The sequence below is a fragment of the Daphnia magna genome, linkage group LG2 (assembly GCF_020631705.1).
Source record: "Daphnia magna isolate NIES linkage group LG2, ASM2063170v1.1, whole genome shotgun sequence".
In the NCBI taxonomy this organism is placed as follows: Eukaryota; Metazoa; Arthropoda; class Branchiopoda; order Diplostraca; family Daphniidae; genus Daphnia; species Daphnia magna.
The window spans coordinates 16660292-16675661 of record NC_059183.1 but is presented as its reverse complement, the minus strand read 5'-3'; the positions used below and the strand labels follow the sequence as shown (position 1 = coordinate 16675661).

The window sequence follows — 15370 nt, the reverse complement described above, 5'->3', positions numbered from 1 at the left end:
TACGTACCTAGTGAAATTAGTAGATTTATTGTCATTCTGCACAAGTACAAGGAGGACACAAGAAGAGATACCTTAAAGAAAGCACAAGAAACAAATCATGCCTGCACGTACGTTATATTATATTATTTCAGAAAGCCAAATTGTTTAAATAATTTACAATGGATAGTTACATAATATATTCGTAATACATTAACTACTCGATTACGAAGCGAATTTATGGCATCAAAACGATTTGTTCCACGGTGTCTTCTTTGTCTCGTTTAACACTGGACGTTGGATGCGATCCATACTGAGGAAAGAACGAGCCAAGCGATGATTAATTGCTTCATTAAAAGTTCCATCAGGAAATGAGGGTTTTACCGACTGCTTCTCTTCGGAAAAAATCTCTTCAGCAGCAGCTACGAAATCCAGAGTCTGATGAGACAGCAATGACAAAGATCGAAGTAAAGGTGCTGTCGAGTCCATCGAAAAATTAAGCGATGGAGGTCCACAGCTACACGCTCCTGGACAACCGCAATCCGATTCTTTGGGAAGAATTTCGACTTCACTAACCTCTGCAACCGTTGGATAATCACTGCTCTCTCTTGTTGAGAGCGCTGCGTCTTCTTCTACCAGCCGAACGATGTGGAACGGACTGTCAAGATTAATCTCATAAGGCGGTGGAGGACTGGTTGGAATGAAAGAATCTATGGTATGGAGATGACCCGCGAGAACGGGAGACAAAAGCTGCACGGGAGTACGGCGGACCCGATTACGGTTCGGGGTTGAATTTCGTGAGCGGGCAGGGGTGGAAGACCTAGACGATGTCGGGGTAGCATTCAACAACTCCGTTGCGCCTGTTGGACATCTAGAGTGCCTCATCAGCTCCCGTCGTCTTCTGTTACCAGGTGTTGGTGTCGGCATCACTGAAACTCTTCCACTTTCGCACATGTTGCCGCTTGACCTACAAATTTAAGAAAACATGTTTTCTTAGTTTACCTAAATCGCAGCAATCGCTATCAAGTTTTCACTTTTCCAACTCAGCTAGTTTGCCAATCTCCGCATAATCTGGCGGTGCTTCGTAGCTTGGTGGGTTTTCTATTTCAATCTCTCTCTCGTCTGAATTATTGACTAGATTTCAAAGAAAGTATGAATTTTAAGCAATTCGTTTTCCACTTATGATACGTACTTATTTGGGAACGAATAAAATCTAGTCGGGCTTGGCGTTCTCTCATCAGTTGTGAATGAGATGACATGCGATAGAGTAAAGCCAAAATGCTGGCAATAAAAAGCACGACACCTGTAACAATTGATTTGATTGCATGTAATTTTAAGGTACGTTGTTAGGTAGTAGTTTATACCTAAGGTGGCAACGAGGAGGACAAATGAAGTGGCACCAAAGTCACCGTAACTGCTTATTTTCGGAAAATAATATTTCGGTGTATGTGTCATCCACCAGGTGGGATCTTTTGAAGACAACACGCAATCGAGTTTAAAGATAGTCAATTCATTTCAGTAATAATATTACCAGTGAAATACCTTTATCGCTACAACTTGTTTGTTCGTCGCTATCGTCTCCGCAATGGTTGAATCCATCACATCGCAAATCAGAGGAAATGCAACGATGATTCAAACAGACGAAATCTTTGAGTGCGAAGCATTCTGCGAAAAACATGAATGGTCAAGACAAACTTTCTAATTTCCCTTAAGCAACTTGTCGTATTATATTTACCGGTGTAACTGAAAACTGCGTAAGCGATGGCCATTTTGAATTCACTTGTCAATCTTCCTCGTAATCGTATGTAGAAACCAACGTCTACTGGAACCAGGTATTCTGAATTCACGGACTGCGGGCTAATCTCAGTTGTTAAGGATTCCATCAACGGTGCCAGCGATATCAGTCCCTGACGGATTTCTAGCATCGTTCCTCGTTCTTTTTTCAATCAGCAAACAACGATTACTTAGCATATCCACAGTTTTTGAAAGAAAACTAGAAAAATAAATGATTTACCAAGACTGCTGAGTTGTTCCACTCGAACGAGCAAATGAGATTTAGGAGTTTGTTGATAATTTGGCAACGGTTTGATCAGCCAGATGCAGTCCTGCCATTTAAAGATTTTATCTCATTATTCCATTGGTAAAAATGTATCTTTTAGATAGATGACATTACATATAGTTTGGCAGAATCTGGAGATGACATGTTATACATGGTAATCACACCCCCATAATCGTCCACCAACCCACCGCAATCCGTAAAGGGAATCTCGATTAACTCTGCGGATTCTATTCAATGAAAAGTTTTTCGAAAATAAATTAACTCAACGATTTATTATGGTGGATAATTTTGATAGCAGTACCGTTAATGAATCTGTAGCTAGCTCGGTAACCCGAAGCCCTTCCGCCATTAGCGAAAAACCGGATGGCTAGCTGATTGCTGTGGATCAGGACAACTGGCGGTCGGAATAATGCACTTCCAAGTGCATACTGTCTGACCTCGTCAGCATCACTTATCTGAATTACAAAGATAACCAACGTTCCTTACAGACACAGAATTAAACGAATAATAAACACAAATTTAAATACCTCGATAAACGATGACAATCCGAGCGCAAAATCGTCGAAAATTAGCATGATTGACCCGGTGAAAGAGGAGGAATTGTTGTAATCAAGGTTCAGCAACTTGACTTCATTGCTGTAATCTTGTGGATAAACAGATGGGAAATGAGGACTACTAATGTAGCCATTGTCGCCATGCCTGCCGCCAATCGTCCTTGTGTTGACTGCAGCAAAAATATGATTAGAGTTGATCTATCTCCTTTAGAGAAGGTGAACAATCTTACCAACGGATGCGAATTCAAGTAGGAAAGCGTAATCATAGCTACGACTAAAAATGAAATTTATCGTTAGTGTTCGGCCGACAGAATGGTAGTGATCCTGCGTGCGTGAATCATGCGGGAGCTTGAAGGATTTGCCACAAATCAGACGTGGAGTCGAATAAAAGTTTTCTTTGATAAGTAAGTGATCGCATGCACTGTTACGAAAAGAAAGTGAACGTATTAATGTGTGGATTCGAGAACGATCTAGAACGAAGCCAAACAAATGGTATGAGACGTTTACGTAAAAAACTAATCGGATTCATTTTTAGAGTAAAAAAAACAAAACAAAACAAGACCGTGCTATTCTTTGATAGGTTTCCAAGACTTGTGCAAATATCTTTACGTCATTTGTTATTGTCAGCATAAGTAAAGCCTTAAGTTACAAAAAAATTAATGAATTTACCTGCACCGGTTTGCGGCTGTGGTATTGGCAGTGATTTCGCAATTGGGAAGATTGAGAATTTTCACTCGCATTTGAATAGAGCAAGCTGGACAAGTAGTCAGCTCTACTGAACAAATACGACTGTTTCCAATTCCCACTTGCTGTTGGCCGAACAAAGTTGAATAGTAGCTGCGGGACGTGATAGAAAGGATCCGATCATAGTCGAGATTCTTTGCTATAATAGTGCCATTTTCTCCCTGGTCGAAGAAGAAACGTTTCGGTGCGTAAGGATTCTGAGTGCAGATATCATGCAGCATCACATTGGTGAGAGTCGGCTGTTCCGGCAGAGCGGAACGGGCCGTAGATTTGCATACTGTCCATAGCAGCAACAAACATCCTAACAAAAAAAAAAAAAACAATCAGTTAGTTTAAAACTATAAGTAAATCGAAAAAGAAGAAAGAAAATTCTCACCTAGAACAGACGCCAGTTTGGAATAGAACAAGTGTGTTGAGTAGTTTCAAGACAACTGAAACATCGAAGCAATATTTGCCTGCCTGATGGATGTCCACGTGAACAAAAAAGAAAATCCAATTATCAACTCCCCAATTATTTAGCGACGGGAAAGGCCAACACCGCATGAAATAGACGCGTGTACCAAACTGCGCACGAAGCCAAAACAATGCCGATCGAGAAAATACCAAACGAAATGAGTCACGGGGCAGAGGTGGTCAGAGTCACAAAAAAACTGTATTTTTCGCTATTGCTAAATTTAGAAACAAGACGCTGGTAATAAAGAGTTATTTCATCATTTGTTCTGAAAGAAGTTAGAACGAAGAAATTAAAAATTAAAAATGTGTTCAGGAGGAGACAAAGATCAAATGATATGCATCAATTGTCTACGTTGCTCACAAGTCTCGCCATGGTAACTACAATGGCACAAATACATTTGACAGTTTAATTGTGAGAGAAAAAAAATGATAAAAAAAAAGAGGAGGCGTCGTGTGATTGATGTACATTGGAAAAAAACTAGACACAAAAGTGTGGACGGCATCATATCGTTCAACTGGCGAAATCGTCTAGATCGTTCAGAAGAGATACATTGTGGGAGATTCAATCCAATAAAGAATCATGGATAATCTCGTTAACAACGAAGGGAAAATTTGTTCATCGTTGATTTGCAGCCGTCAAGAGGAGAGAGATTAGGGTGGCAATCATTACAAACGGTGAAGTCATTAAACCTTTGGGGGCGTGATTGTAGGTGGGACAATAAGTGCACTGATAGCTACCACATACCTGACAAATATCCATGACATAAAGTTCATACGTTTCTACGACCGTTTCGTTGAACCGCTCGGGAGCGTAGTAATCATAGACGCGAACGGGCAAATAACGGGTCATATTGGCAACGGGATGCCAGCGTTCAAATGTAAATTTGACACAAGTTTGGTCGCCGTCTAACGCGTCAAAGTAGAAAACCACTTTGTGGTCAAGGAATTTGGCCCGTCTGAGATTACGTACTCGTCTCGACAAAATGTACTCGTCCAGCACCTGCTGCTGCATGTAATAGCCAGTAGGAATGGCAACGTCTAACACGGCCATACCAGATTGGTTCGACTCCCGCTGATTAGTCCAGCTAGAGCAGATGTCGTAAGTAATGTGCGAATTATTGCGACCTGAGAAACTTAATCGAGGCAACACAGAGAATGCCTTCACGGCTGGAGGCGTCACGAAGCGATTGACGTCCACGTTGTATTGCAAAGAGAGCTGGGCAATGGCGTAACCAGCTCCGCGGGCCTGAATTTTCACCGTACCCCAAGCGTTGGGTATGTCCATAAACTGCGGCGTCGCCAAATTATTCTCCGTAATGTACATGGTTCGTTGCAACTGCGGATTGGATGTCGCCTCCACATGGAGAGTCAACGATGTCACTTCACGGATTCGGTGACGTACCGTATACTCAATCAAAGCCTAAAGGTAAAAAAGAACAATTGCACGAATTAAATTCTGTACTATGTGTGACAAAATTTTTCGATAGTACCTGAGTAGCGATGATCGTATCTTGAGTGGAAGCCCAACCCCCGTCAGTCAACCTGTGCGTATTGAGCCATTTGACGATGGGTTCAACGAAAAGCTCTTGACGCCCAACATACGTCAGCAAAGCATAAGCTGTGGTTTCGACATTGGTAGCGTCAAACGGATTAGGCAATCGAGGAAGAAGGAAAGGCCTTTGATTTTCAAGCCTTTGCGCAGGTAAGGGAACGGGTTCACGGCCCCAATAAATGTAACCACCGTCTTCGCGAGCATGTCGACGCAAAAGGCCAAAAGCCGCTTCCGCCGACGTACTCTTGGCCAACATCATGGCGTAGGCTACAATGGCCACTTCGTACGGATCACCAGCGCGATCCAGTAAGTTGAGATTACGATCGAGCCAAGAAATGGCCCGAGAACGAGAGACCGCAACTCTCGGGCCTAACTCGCCGGGCAAATCGCGAATGGTCGTTAAGGCGATGACGACATGAGCCGTTAGAGAAATGTTGCGATGGCGAATAGGATCGTTGAAGCCCCACGAAGTTGAACTGTTCATTTTACGATCGGCAAAACGAGGCGCCACTTCATAGAACGCACCTTCGGGTGACTGAAATTGAATCATCCAATCAACCGCCTTTGCAATGACACCTGGATCGATGTACAAGTAATTCTCCCATTCGTTAAAATTGGCTTCGGCCAGGATACGAGCACAAAATGCTGTCAACCAGACAGATTTAGACGAATAATCCCAATCAGCTCGGAAATACGAAAACGCGCCGTCTCTATGCTGGAACGACAACTGACGTTGATACGCGATATTCAGATGGTAAAACGCCTGCAATACACATCCATTTAATTAGAAGGTAATCCATTTGAATACAAAAAAAAAAACGAATATTCGCTTACCTGACGATCGATTTCACGTTTCCTTTGGGTAGTTAAACGCATGTACTTTACGGTGTAAAGGTTTGCGGCGAAGCTGAACATGTTCTGTTCAGCACAATCCATTGGCAGTGACAATAGGGATGTAGCATTGACGGGCATGTTTGGAAAAGCCGGGCCAACAACGTCACCGACCACCGAAACTCTGGCTCGGTTAGAGCCAAATACGTAGTAACGATCCTTCTCGTACGGGATGATTGGCGTCTCAGTCACGTTGACGTAGACATATTGCAAGAACCAGGCACGGTTGCTCAAGTCCAGCATGACGGAAGTATGACGGAATTGTGGTACACCGTCAGCTTCTACCGTGATTCGACGGACAACTTGATCTTTGCGAATCAACGATTTCGCTTGGATTGTCACTTCGATATCGCCGAGTTTCGTCGGAACGATGGGAATATAAACCACCTGTCATACGAAAGGCGTTATTAATTAATTGCTAGAACACAGGGAAAATGAAAAGAATTATTAACCTGTGAACCTTGGGCAGGTATCCATGTGAGATGTTGTTTTTCACCACGGGACGTACGGGCTTCGTAAGATTTGACTTCACCAAACTCTTCGACGTGAACGAATTTGTAGTCGGGTGAATCCATCAGGGTGACAACCACGTCAGCTTCGATAGTGGCGTAATTAAAGAGCGTAATCCTGATACCCACTTGCTCTCCTTGACGACAATGAGTTGGCATTTCAACGTTCATATAGAACGGCCGATATCCAGCAAATTCGCGGGCTGAACGGACGAGACCGAAACCGTTTTTAGGACTGACGGAAAAAGCGGAAACCACCCAATGAGTTGGAATTTCGGGGATCTGAACGCTAAAGATGGAATGGCCATGCGGTCCAATGTTGATGTCCTTCCAAAGCCACGAATTCTCGTACATGCGAAGCAAACGGTTGATCCGCTTCAAACGGTACTGAGCCAACTCTTGACGTTGATTTGATGGACATCCTGCTTCGTCAGATCTATCTTCGCAATCGTACTGGCCGTCGCAACGACGGTCGGATCGGTAACAAGATCCAGACATGCAAGCCAAAAGGCCGAGTGTGATGTTACAAGAATCCGGTCGTCGAATAACGTTGGCATCGGTGAAGACGACCAAAGAAGCATATTCGAATGTACGATTAGCATCAATGCCAAAGGTCGAAGCCGGATAATTAACCACCGTCTCAGCATCACCTTCGCGGGACGTCCAGTAATGCCTCAATGTTCCGTTAAGAGATTCATCAAATGACGTCATTTTCGTAATGACTTCTGCGTAACTCAGTTCGTTTCCAGCCTGACATTTCAGCATAAATTTGCAATTGCATCGAATATGAAAGTTGTAATTTCGATGATACCTGCATGTTGAAAAATCCTTTATCGATGGCGGAAATCCCAACGTATGCACCAGGATCACCAAGGACGACTACTTCGACAGTGTCACCGGTTTTGTCTTTCATCGGATTGAGGGTCAGCGTGAAATTGTTACGGGAAATTCCGTTAACAGGGAAAGTAAGACTGTCGGCGACCACCTCACCGTACTTGGCCACGTGATAGATAACCACCGTAGCAACCGGAGCCATTTCGGCGCTCAGAGGGATGGACAATGTTGTAACACTTGGAGAACTGCCATGAGAGCCCGTCAAAAGAACAATACCCTTGGATACGACAATGTAATTGAAAGTCTCTGCGTAAAAGTTGGTCCTCACGTGCAAGATGAGGTATTCACCCACCTGGAGAGAACAACAATAACACAACACTGTTAAGTCAATGGAATTAAAGAAAAAATCAAACATGAGTGACATACTCTTGGGCTTCTGGTAGATGTAAGAACTTTGATATGTTTGTCGCCAATTGAATAGTGAGTAAGGGCCAGTAATTCGGCAGAGGCCCGCTCTCCGTATCCGTCTTTATAGTTAGCAGTTAGTTTAAGAGCACTGATCTCATTCACTAAATCTTTGACGCGTTTATCGCCCGTCCCGACATTGCTCCCAGTGCTCTGAGCAAGCTCGGAGCGTAAATCAATCGTAAACTCCCAAATGCCCGGCTGTTCTGGCAAAGCTTTAGCCTCTCGGGCTTCTAGCGTGCGGGAAGCGCTCGAGCGGAACTGCACTACGGGCCGGATCTCTAATCGGTCGTATCTAAACCGCTCCGCTGGTAAAATCGATCCGTCGTGGAACGACACAGCCAACTGAAAAGAAAGAAAGAAATGAAAGAAATGAAAGAAATTTTCAAAATGGGCTTGCCATTATCCCACGGGTTGTTAAACATAGTAATCGACGTACGAAACAAGTGAAAGGCATGGCCGGCTTGATGACTTGCGGGCTTCCGCCAAGAAAGTTCAGTTTCAGAGACGAATTATAAATGCGAGCCGTCGAGAAGCCTTCTACGTAATCTTCACGGTAGCGATCACCCACGATGGCCGTAATTCGCAGCTCAACTCCATCAAGCTTGGGAACCATTCGTTGCAATTCAGCCATAGGGTATTTGAATGTATAAAAGCCTCGAAACTGCAACGTAAAGAAAGTTGAATGAATGAAAAAATGGGAACAGACAAGACACTGAAGAAAACGAAATTAACAATTTAAAAAAGAAAAACATACGTCTTTGAGAACTTCTGATCCCTCGTGGGTGTGGGGCGTAAACCAGCCACCGCGCACTTCTTTAAACGTAAGATTTCGTTCAACGACAGACTCGCGAATTGAACCGGGTCTATCCAGATTCAAAGTGTTGAGTCGCAGTGGTTTGAATGTGGCCTTAAGGGTTAAATTGCCTCTGACAGGTGCGCCACTCGTATAATTGGCCATAACAGTGCCATGGATAAAATCGTCGGAATCGAAATAAAAGGCTGGCATCGTCACGTTGACCTCAAATCGAGTTTGATAGTATTCCTCGACGTGGAAATGTTCCTCCTCGGTCTGACCCTGGGCCGTCACGCGGATCGTCCACTCACCAAACGTGGGCTGGTCAGACAGGGCGTAGTCCAGGCTGACGGCACCAAAGTTGGACTGCGGATGGCATGAAAAGAATGGGAATGATGCAACGATGATGATGACGCTAATTCACCTTGATTATTGCATTATTATACCTGTCTGGAGAGCCAACGGCGTACGACGAACCCTCGGGGATCAATCATGTACACATCGACGGCATCGTCGAATGCACGCAACTCGGTGTTGATTGGTATCGTCCTGAACCTCACTATTATTGCACGACGAATGGGAATAAAAATCATTAGCCAGATATAAGAATACTTTCAAAAATGACGACTGCAAAAACTCCTTTTTTTTCGGGGTTTTCTTTTTGGTGTGTCAACAATCGTATAATTTGCATACGAATCGTGAAATGTTACGTGATTTACCGATTTGGCTTTGGTGGTATACTGGTTTTTCAGTTTGGATGAAAATCGTCATGGAACGCTGAGAAAAATCGAGAATAGTCTCATTGAGGAAAGCGGTACCGCCCAGGGCTCGATCAGTGTTGCCTTCAACACGGAGACGGTATTGGCCTGGAACCGTTGTGCTTGGTATCTGTAACGCCACGAGCGGAATAACACACACACAAATAAAGGGACACATTAATATTTCATTGTTATGACTTCATTTTTAAGAAAGAGAAAAAGAAAGCAAATGAAAACTTACTTTAATGAGAAGAGTTTCCGGAATGCCCGGCTTGCATTCTTGCGTGGCCGAGCCAATGTCGACGCCGTTACGTAAAATAGAGGCACGGACTGAAAGAGTAATGGGTGAACTCAAAATGGAGACGGCCACGCGATAAATTTGACTTGGACGGATGATCCGGCTGGCCACAATAAAATAAGTCCTTAAAAAAACAAAAAAACAAACAAGGGAGGGTATTAGTTTACACGGTGCAACTCAATTTTCCTGGTTTACGACTAAACGATCATCTTACGGTTCTTCAAAGATAGCGTTTGCGTTGTCCCCAACGCCAAAAGGCCGGCGGGAGAACGGGTCAATATTGTTATTAAACAGATTTGGCCTTTGATTGTTGTCTCTGCTGGTATCCTGAAAATTGATACGAGTCGGTTGCGTCGGAGCGCTCTGTTGGGCGGCTGTCGAATCCAGCAAAAGTAAAACAAAAAGGGACGATGCGGCACCGAAGAAAGGCTTCATTGTTCCAAGAAATATTTGTTTATGTTTAGCTGCTTTTTCTTGGAGAAAATGGCGAGATCTGCTTCTATCGCATCACTGGACAGCACACGCCTGTAAAAAAAAAAATCAAAACCAACAAAAATGTTAAGCTGCGTGGATTGACCCCGGTTCACCATAAAAAAACGGGAACCAAACGCAAAAAAGAAAAATAGGGAGGGATAAATAACCGGGCGAAACACGACACCCAAAAATCCCCAAAGCCGGAAACGGAACTGTGGGGAGTCTTGTACGCTTTTAATTCCCATGGCGGCGTCGTGTTATTATACGGGACAAGCGAAGAGAGAGTGATTCCATTCATAACTTTTTTTTTTCATCATTATTATAACATTACCAGCAGCCGTGTTCGGAAAAATAAAAGATGAACTGCGGCTATTACAGCCGCCTACATTCTATTGTACATAAAGTCTCTTTTCAATTTCCAGGGGAAAAATATGATTGCGGATGTAATCCAACCGGGATTGATGGCAACAGCATGAGAATTTCTCAATGAGCTTGTTGTAAAGTTGACATTTCAAGAAAAAATTTTCCCGAGATTTTCGTGAATTATATGCACTGCATGTGTATAGACCACATCGGATAAGCTTGTATGCTAATCGTTTCGATTTCTAAATGTCATTCCCTTTTTAGTATGCTAACCAAGCAGAGGAGAGGGAAGAATAACAATTCGGGTGATCCGTCTCTCTCGCCTGATGTAGAGATGGCCAGAACATTTGCATTTTCTTTAGACAACAAAAAAATGAAATACTCTTTTGTGTACAAGAGAGGGGGAGAAAAAAAAAAGAAAACACACACGCTCCATCGAGTAAGGTCACACTCGAGATTTATCTATGAAAATACGGCGCCAGGGTGGAAAAAAAAAAAATACTAGCGTCGAACTTCTATTTATTTTTAAAATATTGTTCCAGCAGCTGCCTAACTCAATGCTGGCCTTTTTTAATCTTCTATGGTAAGGGGTCCGGCATATGTTTTAACGGTGCACAGTAGGACCCATCCCCTCTTCACCACCACACTACCTTTCTGGAAAAAAATAGCAATGATTTCCGGAGTCTTTGTACTTCTGTTAAAAACGTCTATATTTATCCCGAACGCCGTGACCCTTTGAAACGACCTTTTAAAAGCGACTAATAACATTTTTGTCCTTTCTTTTTTAAGTCGTGTTTTCGTATTTTCGCCCGTTACTTTCCCAGAAGAAGAACAAAAAAATAATAATAACAAAAGATGAGGGGAACGTCATCCGCAAACACGCAGAGTTGACATGACAGGCTTCGTGATTTTTTTCCAAAGAGAGGGGAGCCTCTTCATATGATGCCTGTCGATGAACACACGCGCGTCGCGCGATTGGATTACAGCAAATAAATCTCCCCCCTCTTCACTCAAGACTGATAATGATGATGATGCAGAAATCAATCATTACGTTCTATACAGAATCAAGAGAGGGGGAACAGGAAAAAAAAATCATTTCTGTCAGCGTCTTCCATTTAATGTTCCCTGAATGCGTCGTCGGGTGTACAAAAGAATAACACAACCGGCCGTTGCAATGGTCGATAATGGAGCACTTTTGATTTATGTTTTGTTCTGAAAACACCGGCCATTCGTCTACGCAATATGGCGCGTTAGTTTCTGTCAGAGCACGCGTGCAAGAGCCGGAAGTCGTCATTACCTTTCTGCCTTTTAAATAACAGAAAGAAGAAAAAGAAAAATACAAATAGAAGAAAGAAAAACTCTACCGGAGTTACCGTCATCATAAACGACTGTTCTAAACGGAGTTGGTTTCGTTAGAATTCTCTGAAAGTCATTTAGAAAAAGGTACACGAAAAAAAATGCTTTGATTGGGCCATATAGTCAGCGTTAATTCTATCTTTGTTGATACAGGAAACCTGCACCGTCTGACGTTACAACAAAAGGAAGAAAGGAGAGAAAAAAAAAATGTTTTTGTCGGAATGACGGGAAATTACCGGCTCGACGATGACCGGACGCACTATCGTAAATAAGCGGCAGAAACGCACACTGCGCTGGATAGCGACGCACCTCGTAATACAAAACCTTATAAAATCCCGTCTGCACCTTGTGACACGAGTCCGTTGATGATTGAACACTCCTGTCACTGCCGGTTGTCAACAAAATTCCATTACATTCAACACTTGACAGTTCTATCCGCTATTTTTACAGTGACAACGAAAATACTACGAAGAAGGTATTTTTTTTTTTTTCTTTTCAAGAGGAGCACCAGAAGAAAACACAAATCCCAGCTGTAATACAAAAAAAAAAACTATGACACATACAAAACTCTTATGAACTTTACGGGAGACCGACTTTGGAGCAACTGCAGCTGGCAGCGTACAACACGGCATACCCAACACGGACCAGGCTGGTCCGCCGATATTAGGGGAGGAGCTGTTGATGGTCTTATACTTTTATAGTAGTAGCTTCCACACTACTGTCTCTATACAGACTGTGTGAAAAAATAGGGTGTTCTCTTGTGTGTTTGAGATAACAAAAGACTTTGAATAGCCTCGAAGGGGAACGTAAAACCGTATATCCGTATTGAGAAAAAAACGTTGGGAATAGCTATTACGATAAAAAAAAAATGTACGAAAATCACAGTCAAGTGATCACACACAAGTCGAGAAGGTAAACCGTTTTCCACAAATCGTGTCTATTGAATAGAGCGCATAAATTACTATTTACCTGACGAATGAAAGAGAGAGAGAAAGAAAAAAAAAATAGCTTGTAAGGGACTGATCCATTGCGCTACATTAGATTAGAAAGAGTCAATAGTCGTCTCGGCAGATACATATAGATTGACTTAACAATTCCGTTTAAAATGCCCGGCACGCTACTGTTTTCCACTTCCCCAAATCTGGTGGTTTTTTTTTCCCGAGAGTTCCAGGACATGGTAAAATGAAACTTTTAGGGACAACAAGGGAGTCGTAACATTTGAAAGTGGAGAAAAATTCTTCCGCAAAATCCTCTAGAGACGTGCGCGTTTCCAGCGAGCCTCTCATTCCACATCGGTTCAATCGTGGGAGCAATAGTGTTCGAGGAAAAAAAAAAAGATAACAAAGAACAAAAAAAAGAAAAGCCATTTCCTGGTGTTTTCATTTAGCGTAGTTCAAATACTTGTGTTCTCTCACGAAAAGCTCTTGAAAAAACGGAATGGGAAATCGAGTGTTGCATAGAAGTTCGTCCCCCTGCCAACAAAACACGCCAAATTGCTGACAACTTCTTGATTGTTTTACACCATCCGTGTCGCTCCACTCCTCACGTCTGGTGTTTTCGAAAGACATCTGGAGCACATATTACAGAGTGCTAGCTAATGACGGAAATAACAATAGTGGCACGCGACATCCACGTTAAACATCACAAAAGTCTTTTTTCTCCCCCGATGATGACTTTGTCCCTGTCAACACCCACAACACACAAAAAATGACACGTCTTTGTCACAACGAGTAGCGACAGATGGGCATGAATGATCAGATAGAATTTTTCTTATAAAAAAAAAAAGGGGTTACAACGGCTGTTTTGGAACAAACATTTACTACCAATCTAGTGGATGTATGTTTCAGCATCTGTCGTGATATATTTCGCCAGATCATCAAATCATTCACCTAGACGATCAAAATGTCGATCCCACGGATCCGTGACCGATGACAACAAGTTCCCATTTGCTCTTTTTTTTTCCAGCGTGTTATCGAGACGACAATAGGGGCGAAAAGCCGAACATGATGTCTGTTACGATGTGACCCGAACAATAACGCTTGACCCTCCCTTACCACTAGCTTGAATTTCAACCCCAAACAGGGTGCGTGGGAGGGTACTTCATCCGCGACGGATTACCCTCAGTACCAGCAGCATAAAAAGTAGTAGTGATAGGCTCGTTCTTCACTTCTACTCGAGTGGATGAGTGTCCGAATCGTTTTTAGAAACGAAAAAAAAAAAAAAAAGATCAATAGAGACATCTGTCCAGTGATCCCTGCGTTTCACCTTAATTTTCGATGTTTGTCTCCCATCAAGAGACGTATTGATTGGGGGCCAAAAGTGTACGCTAAACACGCGAGACAGTGCTTAGTCGTCGTAACCCATCTGCTGATGTATTTAAAACGTTCAGTTCAGCAAGATCAGCACGCAATGTGAAGCATTGCACAATAACACGCTCCTATAATTTCCCGCCCATCGAAAAAAGAAAAAAACAAACAAACATACAAGTCCAGTATTTACTGGGGACGATAAATGATGACAGAGCACCTAGAAAACTAGACTTCATATTGAGAAGGATTATGCTCAATACTCATCGCATTTATCGGTTATAATTGGAAGGCGATGGATGGAAGATTAGCATTAACGTTATTTTACGTTAGAAACCTGACCGCAGCCAAAGTCTTTACATAAACTAACGTGGTACTAGGATTCACAATTTGGTACAAGACTCAAAAATACGGTGCTACTTTTAAGGATTCTTCGTTCTAAGTGATCAATGTTTTTATCACTACCTTCTCCCAAAACAACAACGTAAGGATTCGGCATCGAAAAATCAACGATGCTGAAATTTACAGAAATGTGACACAAAAATTTAGGCACAAAATTACACGTGTTGAAAAAATAATTTTTTTCTAGTTACTAGTTAAAGAAAATGTAAAACTAACCCGAAGTATAGGCCTTCGAAATGGTGAGAAGAAAACAGTGTTGAGGAAGACGGCGTGGTTAGTTTTTTTTCTGGGTGGGGCCCTCCACACACACACACACACACGCACTTGCACACACCCCAATGTCTTGGAAATTGAGGAATGCCTTTAAGAAATTATGTACAAAATTGAAATTTGATCACGTTGGCATTGCACTAACACGTCGTCGAATACCAAACGATGATTTGTTGAAAATATAAAAAGATGCACGTCAGAGTGCCAGGTTTCGGCAAACTGTACACAACAATCAGACTTGAAGCTTCAACAGTTACAAACTTTTTCAAACCAGACTCTAAGGCTACCTGCGGACCCTAGTTAGACTCAG

The 15370-nt window shown here is 42.6% G+C and overlaps 2 protein-coding genes across 4 annotated transcripts; both read right to left on the bottom strand.

The window, feature by feature from the left end:
- Positions 1–4: 4 nt before the first annotated feature.
- Positions 5–3846, bottom strand: LOC116917664. Of its 2 annotated transcripts, XM_032923222.2 has the most exons (14): positions 3710–3846; positions 3259–3634; positions 2820–3010; positions 2563–2759; positions 2337–2490; positions 2150–2262; positions 1991–2081; positions 1712–1912; positions 1519–1641; positions 1341–1445; positions 1169–1279; positions 1011–1110; positions 361–943; positions 5–289 (listed from the first exon to the last, which is right to left on the bottom strand). In XM_032923222.2, the coding sequence occupies exons 2-14, from the start codon at positions 3552–3554 to the stop codon at positions 215–217; spliced, it is 2340 nt and encodes a 779-aa protein (XP_032779113.1). In that variant the 5' UTR covers positions 3555–3634; positions 3710–3846; the 3' UTR covers positions 5–214. The 2 variants fall into 2 exon arrangements, with proteins under 2 accessions (XP_032779113.1, XP_032779112.1); XM_032923221.2 differs by having other exon boundaries at positions 5–943.
- A 120-nt stretch (positions 3847–3966) lies between these two features.
- On the bottom strand, positions 3967–15366 carry LOC116917661 (pregnancy zone protein). Of its 2 annotated transcripts, none has more exons than XM_032923214.2 (13): positions 15007–15366; positions 10104–10414; positions 9833–10013; positions 9553–9721; positions 9280–9392; positions 8795–9199; positions 8477–8701; positions 7999–8382; positions 7550–7924; positions 6682–7488; positions 6173–6616; positions 5277–6101; positions 3967–5206 (listed from the first exon to the last, which is right to left on the bottom strand). In XM_032923214.2, the coding sequence occupies exons 2-13, from the start codon at positions 10322–10324 to the stop codon at positions 4403–4405; spliced, it is 4953 nt and encodes a 1650-aa protein (XP_032779105.2). In that variant the 5' UTR covers positions 10325–10414; positions 15007–15366; the 3' UTR covers positions 3967–4402. The 2 variants fall into 2 exon arrangements, with proteins under 2 accessions (XP_032779105.2, XP_032779107.2); XM_032923216.2 differs by lacking the exon at positions 15007–15366 and adding an exon at positions 12319–12520.
- Between the last annotated feature and the right edge of the window lie 4 nt (positions 15367–15370).

What these genes read in the sequence shown, in the direction of transcription:
- LOC116917664 (XM_032923221.2), bottom strand. Translation starts at nt 3,554, where the DNA reads ATGCTGCATGATATCTGCACTCAGAATCCTTACGCACCGAAACGTTTC. An exon ending in GATTGTCATCGTTTATCGAG is followed by an intron (nt 2,491 to 2,562) that starts GTATTTAAATTT and finishes TTTGTAATTCAG; the next exon opens with ATAAGTGATGCTGACGAGGT. An exon ending in GGAACAACTCAGCAGTCTTG is followed by an intron (nt 1,913 to 1,990) that starts GTAAATCATTTA and finishes GATTGAAAAAAG; the next exon opens with AACGAGGAACGATGCTAGAA.
- LOC116917661 (XM_032923214.2), bottom strand. Translation starts at nt 10,324, where the DNA reads ATGAAGCCTTTCTTCGGTGCCGCATCGTCCCTTTTTGTTTTACTTTTG. An exon ending in CCATGCCTTTCACTTGTTTC is followed by an intron (nt 8,383 to 8,476) that starts GTACGTCGATTA and finishes CTTTCTTTTCAG; the next exon opens with TTGGCTGTGTCGTTCCACGA. An exon ending in TACCTGCCCAAGGTTCACAG is followed by an intron (nt 6,617 to 6,681) that starts GTTAATAATTCT and finishes TTCGTATGACAG; the next exon opens with GTGGTTTATATTCCCATCGT.